This window comes from Lepidochelys olivacea (genome assembly GCF_965140295.1).
Source record: "Lepidochelys olivacea isolate rLepOli2 genome assembly, chromosome: 4".
Taxonomy (NCBI): Eukaryota; Metazoa; Chordata; order Testudines; family Cheloniidae; genus Lepidochelys; species Lepidochelys olivacea.
Window position 1 is genome coordinate 104,440,872 of NC_140414.1, and position 13,603 is coordinate 104,454,474.

Here is a 13,603-nt window from a genome sequence, read left to right on the forward strand (position 1 = left end):
AGTAATTTCCCAGCACACTTAAACTATGAGTTGACCTTGCAGTGTACACAGGACCAAACTGTTTTTACCATGTACCCTACGTGTGCTCTAGCCCTGCAGCACCAAGGCTATAACCTGGTTTAGGGACTCAACACAAGTACTCCTTTTCTTTTAACTAAAATAGGTCTTGTTCTCTGTCTGCACTGCAAGACTGAGGGTATGTCTACACTACGAAATTAGGTCGAATTTATAGAATTCGATTTTTTAGAAATCAGTTTTATATATTCAAGTGTGTGTGTCCCCACAGAAAATGCTCTAAGTGCATTAAGTGCATTAACTCGGCGGAATGCTTCCACAGTACCGAGGCTAGAGTCGACTTCCGGAGTGTTGCACTGTGGATAGCTATCCCACAGTTCCCGCAGTCTCCGCTGCCCATTGGAATTCTGCGTTGAGATCCCAATGCCTGATGGGGCTAAAACATTGTCGTGGGTGGTTCTGGGTACATATCGTCAGGCCCCCGTTCCCTCCCTCCCTCTGTGAAAGCAAGGGCAGACAATCGTTTCGCGCCTTTTTTCCTGAGTTACCTGTGCAGACACCATACCACGGCAAGCATGGAGCCTGCTCAGCTCACTTTCACCGTATGTCTCCTGGGTGCTGGCAGACGCGGTACTGCATTGCTACACAGCAGCAGCAACGCCTTGCCTTGTGGCAGCAGATGGTGCAATAGGACTGGTAGCCGTCATAGTCATGTCCGAGGTGGTCCTGGTCGCCTGTGTGAGGTCGATCAGGAGCGCCTGGGCAGACAGAATCATAGAATCATAGAATATCAGGGTTGGAAGGGACCTCAGGAGGTCATCTAGTCCAACCCCCTGCTCAAAGCAGGACCAATCCCCAATTAAATCATCCCAGTTAGGGCTTTGTCAAGCCTGACCGTAAAAACTTCTAAGGAAGGAGATTCTACCACCTCCCTAGGTAACGCATTCCAGTGTTTCACCACCCTCCTAGTGAAGAAGTTTTTCGTAATATCCAACCTAAACCTCCCCCACTGCAACTTGAGACCAGTACTCCTTGTCCTGTCCTCTTCTACCACTGAGAATAGTCTAGAACCATCCTCTCTGGAACCACCTCTCAGGTAGTTGAAAGCAGCTATCAAATCCCCTCTCATTCTTCTCTTCTGCAGACTAAACAATCCCAGTTCCCTCAGCCTCTCTTCATAAGTCATGTGTTCCAGACCCCTAATCATTTTTGTTGCCCTTTGCTGGACTCTCTCCAATTTATCCACATCCTTCTTGTAGTGCGGGGCCCAAAACTGGACACAGTATTCCAGATGAGGCCTCACCAATGTCGAATAGAGGGGATTTGATTGATAGAGGGGAACGATCACGTCCCTTGATCTGCTCGCTATGCCCCTACTTATACATCCCAAAATGCCATTGGCCTTCTTGGCAACAAGGGCACACCGCTGACTCATATCCAGCTTCTCGTCCACTGTCACCCCTAGGTCCTTTTCCGCAGAACTGCTGCCTAGCCATTCGGTCCTTAGTCTGTAGCTGTGCATTGGGTTCTTCCGTCCTAAGTGCAGGACCCTGCACTTATCCTTATTGAACCTCATCAGATTTCTTTTGGCCCAATCCTCCAATTTGTCTAGGTCCCTCTGTATCCTATCCCTGCCCTCCAGCGTATCAACCACTCCTCCCAGTTTAGTATCATCCGCAAATTTGCTGAGAGTGCAATCCACACCATCCTCCAGATCATTTATGAAGATATTGAACAAAACCGGCCCCAGGACCGACCCCTGGGGCACTCCACTTGACACTGGCTGCCAACTAGACATGGAGCCATTGATCACTACCCATTGAGCCCGACAATCTAGCCAACTTTCTACCCACCTTATAGTGCATTCATCCAGCCCGTACTTCTTTAACTTGCTGACAAGAATACTGTGGGAGACCGTGTCAAAAGCTTTGCTAAAGTCAAGAAACAATACATCCACTGCTTTCCCTTCATCCACAGAACCAGTAATCTCATCATAGAAGGCGATTAGATTAGTCAGGCATGACCTTCCCTTGGTGAATCCATGCTGACTGTTCCTGATCACTTTCCTCTCATGTAAGTGCTTCAGGATTGATTCCTTGAGGACCTGCTCCATGATTTTTCCGGGGACTGAGGTGAGGCTGACTGGCCTGTAGTTCCCAGGATCCTCCTCCTTCCCTTTTTTAAAGATTGGCACTACATTAGCCTTTTTCCAGTCATCTGGGACTTCCCCCGTTCACCACGAGTTTTCAAAGATAATGGCCAATGGCTCTGCAATCGCAGCCGCCAATTCCTTTAGCACTCTCGGATACAACTCGTCCTGCATGGGTGCAGGGACTAAAGTTGGAGTGACTTGATCAAGTCATTCTCTTTAGTCCAGCAGTCAGTCCTATTGAACCATCTTATGGTGAGCAGGCAGGCGATACGGATTGCTAGCAGTACTATTGCATCATCTTCTGCCGGGCAGCCATGAGATGTGGATGGCATGCAGTCCTTCTGCACCATCTGCTGCCAGCCAAAGATGTAAAAGATAGATGGAGTGGATCAAAACAAGAAATAGACCAGATTTCTTTTGTACTCATTTGCAAACCCGCCCCCCGTCTAGGGGACTCATTCCTCTAGGTCACACTGCAGTCACTCACAGAGAAGGTGCAGCGAGGTAAATCTAGCCATGTATCAATCAGAGGCCAGACTAACCTCCTTGTTCCAATAAGAACAATAACTTAGGTGCACCATTTCTTATTGGAACCCTCCGTGAAGTCTGCCTGAAATACTCATTGATGTAAAGCCACCCCTTTGTTGATTTTAGCTCCCTGAAGCCAACCCTGTAAGCCGTGTCGTCAGTCGCCCCCCCGTGTCAGAGCAACGGCAGACAATCGTGCATCTGAGTTGAGAGTGCTGTCCAGAGCAGTCACAATGGAGCACTCTGATGGGGCTAAAACATTGTCGCGGATGGTTCTGGGTACATATCGTCAGGCCCCCATTCCCTCCCTCCCTCCGTGAAAGCAAGGGTAGACAATCGTTTCGCGCCTTTTTTCCTGAGTTACCTGTGCAGACACCGTACCACGGCAAGCATGGAGCCCGCTCAGGTAACCGTCACCATATGTCTCCTGGGTGCTGGCAGATGTGGTACTGCATTGCTACACAGCAGCATCAACCCATTGCCTTGTGGCAGCAGACGGTACAATACGACTGGTAGCCGTCATCGTCTTGTCCGAGGTGCTCCTGGCCACGTTGGCTGGGAGCGCCTGGGCAGACATGGGCGCAGGGACTAAAGTTGGAGTGACTTGATCAGGTCATTCTCTTTAGTCCTGCCAGCAGTCGTATTGAACCATCTTATGGTGAGCAGGCAGGCAATACAGATTGCTAGCAGTCCTACTGCACCATCTTCTGCCAGGCAGGCAAGAGATGAGGATGGCTAGCAGTCCTACTGGACTGTCCTCTGCCGAGCAGCCATGAGATGTGGATGGCTTGCAGTCCTTCTGCACCGTCTGCTGCCAGCCAAAGATGTAAAAGATAGATGGAGTGGATCAAAACAAGAAATAGACCAGATTTCTTTTGTACTCATTTGCAAACCCGCCCCCCGTCTAGGGGACTCATTCCTCTAGGTCACACTGCAGTCACTCACAGAGAAGGTGCAGCGAGGTAAATCTAGCCATGTATCAATCAGAGGCCAGACTAACCTGCTTGTTCCAATAAGAACAATTACTTAGGTGCACCATTTCTTATTGGAACCCTCCATGAAGTCCTGCCTGAAATACTCCTTGATGTAAAGCCACCCCCTTTGTTGATTTTAATTCCCTGTAAGCCAACCCTGTAAGCCATGTCGTCAGTCGCCCATCCCTCCGTCAGAGCAACAGCAGACAATCGTTCCGCACCTTTTTTCTGTGTGGACGCCATACCAAGGCAAGTATGGAGGCCGCTCAGCTCACTTTGGCAATTAGGAGCACATTAAACACCATACGCATTATCCAGCAGTATATGCAGCACCAGAACCTGGCAGAGTGATACCGGGCGAGTAGGCGACGTCAGCGCGGTCGCGTGAGTGATCAGGACATGCACACAGATTTCTCTGAAAGCATGGGGCCTGGCAATGCATGCATCATGGTGCTAATGGGGCAGGTTCATGCTGTGGAACGCTGATTCTGGGCTCGGGAAACAAGCACAGACTGGTGGGACCGCATGGTGTTGCAGGTCTGGGACGATTCCCAGTGGCTGCAAAACTTTCGCATGCGTAAGGGCACTTTCATGGAACTTCGTGACTTGCTTTCCCCTGCCCTGAAGCGCATGAATACCAAGATGAGAGCAGCCCTCACAGTTGAGAAGCGAGTGGCAATAGCCCTGTGGAAGCTTGCAATGCCAGACAGCTACTGGTCAGTTGGGAATCAATTTGGAGTGGGCAAATCTACTGTTGGGGCTGCTGTGATGCAAGTAGCCCACGCAATCAAAGATCTGCTGATATCCAGGGTAGTGACCCTGGGAAATGTGCAGGTCATAGTGGATGGCTTTGCTGCAATGGGATTCCCTAACTGTGGTGGGGCCATAGACGGAACCCATATCCCTATCTTGGCACCGGAGCACCAAGCCTGTGAGTACATAAACCGCAAGCGGTGCTTTTCAATAGTGCTGCAAGCTCTGGTGGATCACAAGGGACGTTTCACCAACAACAACGTGGGATGGCCGGGAAAGGTACATGACGCTCGCATCTTCAGGAACTCTGGTCTGTTTCAAAAGCTGCAGGAAGGGACTTTATTCCCAGACCAGAAAATAACTGTTGGGGATGTTGAAATGCCTATAGTTATCCTTGGGGACCCAGCCTACCCCTTAATGCCCTGGCTCATGAAGCCGTACACAGGCACCCTGGACAGTAGTCAGGAACTGTTCAACTACAGGCTGAGCAAGTGCAGAATGGTGGTAGAATGTGCATTTGGACGTTTAAAGGCGCGCTGGTGCAGTTTACTGACTCGCTTAGACCTCAGCGAAACCAATATTGCCACTGTTATTACTGCTTGCTGTGTGCTCCACAATATTTGTGAGAGTAAGGGGGAGATGTTTATGGTGGGGTGGGAGGTTGAGGCAAATCGCCTGGCTGCTGGTTACGCGCAGCCAGACACCAGGGCAGTTAGAAGAGCACAGGAGGGCGCGGTACGCATCAGAGAAGATTTGAAAACCAGTTTCATGACTGTCCAGGCTACGGTGTGAAAGTTCTCTTTGTTTCTCCTTGATGAAATCCCCCACCCCTTGGTTCACTCTACTTCCCTGTAAGCTACCCACCCTCCTCTCCTCCCTTCGATCACCGCTTGCAGAGGCAATAAAGTCATTGTTGCTTCACATTCATGCATTCTTTATTCATTCATCACACAAATAGGGGGATGACTACCAAGGTAGCCCAGGAGGGGTGGTGGAGGAGGGAAGGAAAATGCCACACAGCACTTTAAAAGTTTACAAGTTTAAAATTTATTGAATGCCAGCCTTCTTTTTTTTGGGCAATCCTCTGTGGCGGAGTGGCTGGTTGGCCGGTGGGGCCCCCCCCCCATTCTTGGGCGTCTGGCTGTGGAGGCTATGGAACTTGGGGAGGAGGGCGGTTGGTTACACAGGGGCTGTAGTGGCAGTCTGTGCTCCAGCTGCCTTTGCTGCAGCTCAACCATACACTGGAGCATACTGGTTTGATCCTCCAGCAGCCTCAGCATTGAATCCTGCCTCCTCTCATCACGCTGCTGCCACATTTGAGCTTCAGCCCTGTCTTCAGCCCGCCACTTACTCTCTTCAGCCCGCCAGCTCTCCTCCCGGTCATTTTGTGCTTTCCTGCACTCTGACATTATTTTCCTCCACGCATTCGTCTGTGCTCTCTCAGTGTGGGAGGACATCATGAGCCCAGAGAACATTTCATCACGAGTGCAGTTTTTTTTCTTTCTAATCTTCACTAGCCTCTGGGAAGGAGAAGATCCTGTGATCATTGAAACACATGCAGCTGGTGGAGAAAAAAAAAGGGACAGCGGTATTTAAAAAGACACATTTTATAAAACAGTGGCTACACTCTTTCAGGGTAAACCTTGCTGTTAACATTACATACATAACACATGTACTTTCGTTACAAGGTCGCATTTTGCCTCCCCCCACCGCGTGGCTACCCCCTCAATCCTCCCCCCTCCCCGTGGCTAACAGCGGGGAACGTTTCTGTTCAGCCACAGGCAAACAGCCCAGCAGGAATGGGCTCCTCTGAGTGTCCCCTGAAGAGAAGCACCCTATTTCAACCAGGTGACCATGAATAATATCTCACTCTCCTGAGGATAACACAGAGAGATAAAGAACGGATGTTGTTTGAATGCCAGCAAACATACACTGCAATGCTCTGTTGTACAATTATTCCCGAGTACGTGTTACTGGCCTGGAGTGGTAAAGTGTCCTACCATGAAGGACGCAATAAGGCTGCCCTCCCCAGAAACCTTTTGCAAAGGCTTTGGGAGTACATCCAGGAGAGCCGCGAATGCCAGGGCAAATTAATCCTTTCACATGCTTCTTTTAAACCATGTATAGTATTTTAAAAGGTACACTCACCGGAGGTCCCTTCTCCGCCTGCCGGGTCCAGGAGGCAGCCTTGGGTGGGTTTGGGGGGTACTGGCTCCAGGTCCAGGGTGAGAAACTGTTCCTGGCTGTTGGGAAAACCGGTTTCTCCGCTTGCTTGCTGTGAGATATCTTCAACCTCATCATCATCATCTTCTTCTTCTTCGTCCACAAAACCTGCTTCCGTGTTGCCTCCATCTCCATTGAAGGAGTCAAACAACACGGGTGAGGTAGTGGTGGCTGAACCCCCTAAAATGGCATGCAGCTCATCATAGAAGCAGCATGTTTGGGGCTCTGACCCGGAGCGGCCGTTCGCCTCTCTGGTTTTCCGGTAGGCTTGCCTCAGCTCCTTAAGTTTCACACGGCACTACTTCGGGTCCCTGTTATGGCCTCCGTCATTCACGCCCTGGGAGATTTTGACAAAGGTTTTGGCATTTCGAAAACTGGAACGGAGTTCTGATAGCACGGATTCCTCTCCCCATACAGCGATCAGATCCCATACCTCCCGTTCAGTCCATGCTGGAGCTCTTTTGCGATTCTGGGACTCCATCATGGTCACCTCTGCTGATGAGCTCTGCATGGTCACCTGCAGCTTGCCACGCTGGCCAAACAGGAAATGAGACTCAAAAGTTCGCGGTTCTTTTCCTGTCTACCTGGCCAGTGCATCTGAGTTGAGAGTGCTGTCCAGAGCGGTCACAATGGAGCACTCTGGGATAGCTCCCGGAGGCCAATACTGTCGAATTGTGTCCAGAGTACCCCAAATTCGACCCGGCAAGGCCAATTTAAGTGCTAATCCACTTGTCAGGGGTGGAGTAAGGAAATCGATTTTAAGAGCCCTTTAAGTCGAAATAAAGGGCTTCATCGTGTGGATGGGTGCAGGTTTACATCGATTTAACGCTGCTAAATTCAACCTAAAGTCCTAGTGTAGACCAGGGCTGAGGCATGTTTTAACTGTATCATGGGATGTAATTGGGTCTTCTTATGCTGCCCCTCTATAACTGAGTGAAATTTACTCTATGGGAATAAAAAGAATGTGAACACAGTCAAAGCACATCAACATGGCATTGCTAACACAAGTGGGTTTTTGACAATTGAAGTATGTGAAACTGGCTAGTCAGTTGAGTTTCTGCTGAACATAGCATAGGGTAGCCAAACCCCCCTCAAGTGATATGTGACTTTAGGACCCAAGTTAGCAAAGCATTTAAGTACTTGCTGAACTTTTATGAACAGGGATGGACTTAAGCATGTGCTCAAAGTTAAGCTTGTCCTTATGAGTTTTGATGACTTGTTAATGTATGTACATTACAGTATACACTCCTTGTAATGAGTAATATAATCTCTCTGTAATATTCCCTACTGCGCTTTAACACAGTACTGTTTCAAAAGCATGACATTAAAGCAGTAGCTCTCAACCTTTCCAGACTACTGTACCCCTTTCATAAGTCTGATTTGTCTTGTGTACCCCAAGTTTTACCTCACTTACAAACTACTTGCTTATAAAATCAGACATAAAAATACAAAAGTGTCACAGCACACTATTACTGAAAAATTGCTTACTTTCTCATTTTTACCATATAATTATAAAATAAATCAATTGGAATATAAATATTGAATTTACATTTCAGTGTATAGTATATAGAGCAGTATAAACAAGTCATTGTCTGTATGAAATTTTAGTTTGTACTGACTTTGCTAGTGCTTTTTATGTAGCCTGTTGTAAAACTAGGCAAATACCTAGATGAGTTGACGTACCCCATGGAAGACGTCTGCATACTCCCAGGGGTATGCATATCCTTGGTCGAGAACCACTGTGTTAAAGCACGCTCGGGAACCTTTAGTGCATGCCAACAGGGTCTGCATGGATCAATCAATGTGCAATGCATTAGTACACTTCAAAAATCACACTCCTGTAGTCCACTCTACTTCTTTGTGCAGACAAACCCTTAGATACAAGTAACCATTTCCAGTTCTTTTCTGGTGTTAATAGGATATACACCTTTTTTTTTTTAAATAGTATCAGGAATGTTTTGTCAGTGTTCATTGGTTAAAACCTAAAATCAGAAGCCCTAGAGGGACCTCAGGAGGTCAACTAGTCTACATGTCTGTTCTGAGGCAGGGTTAAGTATTATGTGACAGAGATGTGATGCATAAAGGCCTCCCAAAGTTTCAAATATTGATACACCAAGCTGATTAATGTTGTTTCACTTGTACAGAACGAGACTGCAAGCTGAACACTTGCCTGCACAATTCTACATGCTGTTCTGAATCAGTATTTTATGTCATAACTAGTGAACTGAAAGTTCCATTTCGTGTTACGATATGTTCTCATTTTGCTCCTGCTAGATCTTCTTCTGACCCACACCCAGAATGGCTCAGACTTTCAAACTCTCATTAGAATGTTTTTTTGTAATTGGCATTTATAGTTGAACTCGTTCTATGTTAGCAGCTTTTCCAGATTTGAGATGTCTCCATTTCAAAGATTTGAAAAGCAAGAGTTTAATGGCAATTCCTTTAGCTCATAAAATCAAAAGAGTTGTCTCATTGAGTCTGAGGAAGTGCTGCTGAGGTCTGATTTTTCATAATTCATCCCAATTTTTCTGTTATATTTTTGAGTGAATTTAATGTACCTGAAGGATATCAGATTGATGGCTCTGGATCATGAAGTCTTGTATTACAGAAGAGCTGTGTTGTGGGCAGCAGTCCTGCAAACTTCCCCACAGTACCCCATTAGCTTGCCTTAACTCTGTTATGTAGACATCACCTTCATGGATGAGGGAATAGTTCTCTGGGCCCACTCAGCCCTTGGGCTCTCTTGAAAATGCCATTAAGGGGAACAACAGTGATAACAGTTTTCCATTGTGAAAACTTGTGCTCAAGAAACTGACTGACCCCACCCCACTCACTGCAAATAGATCATCAAACAGCTTTTACTAGTGATAACTTCTAGCAAACATTGGCATAGGCCAGATTTAAACCAGCGTGTTAGAGGTGAAAGACTCTATATGTAATTGTCAAAAATAATAGAAATCAGTGGATGCTAAAACCCTGCAAATTCCAAGGCCCTGGGTCTCCCTGTGGATTTCCCCCAGACTTTGAGGTTTTGTACAAAATCTAAACTTTCTTAAATAAAATCAACTAGCTTTTCTTGTTCTGAACATTACCTCCCAATAACATTGCATTAGTTACCTTCTGATGGGTAATACACAAATTACACTGTGTAAAGTCAATGACAATTTTGCTGTTGGATTCAAAAGATATATTATGAGCCTGAAAGAGAAGAAGTTCAGCGTGATGGGATGTTAGATCAAATGCTTAATTAGGGTAATTTTTAATACTAGCATTTCACTACTACTTGTAGCAGAAATGCGCAGCTAATGTGCTAAACCTGGCAACATTGATCTCTGGAAAAAGGCTGCATATTTTAAATATGCAAATAATCAGATATTTGGGAGGCTTTAAATACTTATTTCTCCCCGGTAGTACAACCAGACAACTCCATTCAGGGGAATTTCTCAATTTTGTGGAAATGTGCTGAAAAAAATTCCAGCCATTTGCTATTTTGTTGCAAATGTCAGTATATCAGCTTCCCTTTTTTATCAGTCCCTGCCTCTGCCCCCTACATCACTCTTCTTCCCAGAAATTAAGGACCTCCTGCACCCTGACCCACCAATATTTGGTTTTAGGAAGAAAGGGAAGTAGTTGATAGTAGTTATGCCATTCTGTTAAGGAACATGATCTCAGTGACCGTCACACAGCTCACATATTGAGTCAAATACTTAAATGAGAAATCTTTGCCACACCAAGCTCATGACTAATGCCAAGGCAGACATCTGTTCGCACAATTTTTGCAATACATAATTTTTAATTTCCATCAAATTTAGAAACACCAGTCTCCTTGGAAACTATTGGAGAGCTAAATTAACAGTAAACAATTTATTCTGAGTGGTTTGCCAACTTCTTTTCACAAGTAGGTATAATGATCCCCTGTGCTTGGGCTGATAGCAGGATTTGAACCTGGATCTTCAGTGTTAAAAACAAACTTTTCCCACTAGCTATTAAGCAGCATTTGTAGTAGACTCCTCCACCTATGTAGATCAGCCACTGGAGGGGAACAAAGACTCATGCTCATCTAGCGTGGGTTACACAAAGAACTAGATGCCTTCCTTGTTCCTACCTATACAAGATTGCTTAACAGCAAGTGGAGGCTAACAACCCTGCACTAAGAAAAGGAGTACTTGTGGCACCTTAGAGACTAACCAATTTATTTGAGCATGAGCTTTCGTGAGCTACAGCTCACTTCATCGGATGCATACCGTGGAAACTGTAGCAGACTTTATATATACACAGAGAATATGAAAAAATACCTCCTCCCACCCCACTGTCCAGCTGGTAATAACTTATCTAAAGTGATCACCAGGTGGGCCATTTCCAGCACAAATCCAGGTTTTCTCACCCTCCACCCCCCCACACAGATTCACTCTGCATTACCCTGCACTGTGCATTAGGGTTTGCAGCATCAAGCCTATAAAAATGGGGTATGAAAATCATACACCATTCCCTCTACACATGTGGAATGTTTCACTTATATTGATATATGTATAATATTGTGTTGGTTTTTTTGCACTGATATGAGTTGTAAATCATTCTGAACACTGGTCTTTGTATACTCTGCCCACAGTAACATAGTGTGCTCTCTTTATCTGCAATCCATTAAGAGGGAATTTCATATCAGCTTTAGGAAATTGGCACTTTTTTGTCAACCTTACAAAAAGTTGTGAATCTTAAAGCCAAGCAGACAGAGTAATCACAGCTGTGAACCAAAACTGTTGTAGTTTGGTCTGATACTTGTGTTGTTTACATTTTCATGTTGATAAAAGGACTCTGCTCCCACACCCTTTTTTGATGTAGTTTTCTCTGTCTGTAGTGCCAGGACCAAATTCCTCTGGTGATAACGGCATCAGTATTGCCATGATAATGATGGCCTGGGTGGTTATCGCTCTTGTCTTGTTCTTGCTGAGACCAACTAATCTAAGAGGATCCAACATGGCTGGAAAACCGGCCAGTCCACATCATGTAAGTATGTCAGTGTCTTGAAGCACCCTACCTAAAGAATCTAAATAAAATATCTAGATTTAGGAACATTTTTAAAGTACACTACATTATATTCATTAGTTTTTCCCCAAAACTGTTTTCCTATGCTTTCTACTGCTATTTTTTGGTATCACATTAATATTAAAATGTATATGTTCCCTTCTGCAGAAGTCTCTCAGACTAGAAATAATTAAGACTTTTGTTTAAAGTGTGGTTATATTCTGAAAAGTAACTAAAACCAAGATCTCAGTGAATAGATCTGCTCCCTCTGCCTATTTAGAGCCATAACTGCCAATTTTATTGACAAAATTAAGGCTATGTCTACACTGGCACTTTTGTCGTTAAAAGTTTTGTCACTCGGGGGTGTGCAAAAACACTCTCCTGAACGATAAAAGTTTTAGCCATGAAAAGCGCCGGTGTGGACAGCACTTTATCAGCGGGAACCATGCTCCCGGCGAAAGAGCTGCCACCCCTCATTCGGAAAGATTTTATTTTTTCGCTGGGAGAGATAAAGAGCAGCTACGCAGCGCACCGTACAAAGACGCGGCAGCGGCACGCCCACACCATTGTGAAGTGTGCAGTGTAGACACAGTCTAAGTTGTCACTGATTATACTTCTGTGAGACCTGCAGGGCCAACACAGCTAAACCACTCTGCCTTAGGTTGAGCCGCATTCGATTCCTTGTGGTGAACCGTAAACAGAAGTGTTGTGTTTTGATTAGGTAATACCCACTCAAAGCCACAAGATGCACAGCAGTAACCAACGGCCTCAATTTGATCTGCAGAATCTTTATCAAGATGGCAAGAACTGAAATGTGTTTTTAGGATAGTGATTAACTCTTCCCCCCCACCCCCATATCTTTTTTACTTTACACTGAGCACATATGATGTGGAAATAGTTGAGATGATAAACATGATGTAAGGGACCAGGGCATAAACAGTCTGACCTAACAGTCATAAGTGGGGTGAATTCTGCCCATTAGGGCCAGTAGTCACCAGGCAGGAGTTGGAGGGCTCACAAGGGCCAGGCTCCATAAGCAAGAGTCAGGATCAGGCTGGAGTCAGAGATCAAGCAAAGTCTAGCTTTGCCACAGGCCAAACTCTGTGTGGTTACCCAAACAACTTTCTGGGACCAGGGCCAGATTAACTTTTTGTGGGCCCAGTACCAAATATATTTGTGGGCCCCCATGGGGCAAGGTGCAGGGTGGCGGGATGGTCAGTCTCCACAGTGAAGGGCGGGCTGGGGGCAATGAGGCACAGCGTGGTGGGAGCAGCCCCGCTCTGTGCAGCCCAGCAGGAGGGCACTGTTCACGAACCTGCAGCTGCCAGATGCGCACTGGCCTACCCAGCCCTGTACTGCCAGCATGCCCCTTCCCCTTGAGGGCAGGCCCAAACCACACCGCCCCCCCTGCCCAGTGCCCCATCCTTATGCCCAGCGCCCCCTCGCCCAGAGACCTCCACCACAGATCTCTATGCCCAGCCCCCACCCCTCCCAGAGACAGGCCACTGGTTGCATGGAGGTGGGAGATTACCCTGCAGCCTCCCCGACCCCATCCTGGGACAGGGACTCGGCAATGAGGTTGCACCCGACTCTGATACAATGCAAGGGCCAGGCCTGCCCCAGAAACACCCTGAGGTCCTGCCCCCCTGGGCTAGGCATACCTGGTGTGGGTGATCAGGATCAGCCTGGCAGCAGGATCCAAGTGCAGAGGACTTAGTGTGGGGGGATCCAGGTAGGGGTAAGAGAGTTCTCTGTGGGGCAATCTGGGTGCGGGTGGCTCCGTGGGAGATCTGGATGCACAGAGGTTCATTGAGGGGTACCAGGTGTAGGGGCAATGGGACTCTGCAGGGGATCCAGGTGAAGGTGTTTGGGGCTCAGCGGGGGGGGGTCTAGGTGCAGGGGAGGTGGGGTTCATTTGGGTGGGGGTCCAGGTGTA

General features: G+C 46.8%; 1 protein-coding gene across 2 annotated transcripts in view; it reads left to right on the forward strand.

The window, feature by feature from the left end:
- SMIM14 (small integral membrane protein 14) overlaps nt 1-13,603 on the forward strand; it is a 72,936-nt gene that overhangs the window by 54,388 nt on the left and 4,945 nt on the right. For both annotated transcript variants that reach the window (XM_084627103.1, XM_084627102.1), the window contains one exon: nt 11,501-11,649. In XM_084627103.1, the coding sequence (XP_084483229.1) occupies nt 11,501-11,649 (149 nt within the window). The remainder of the gene's footprint in view (nt 1-11,500; nt 11,650-13,603) is intronic.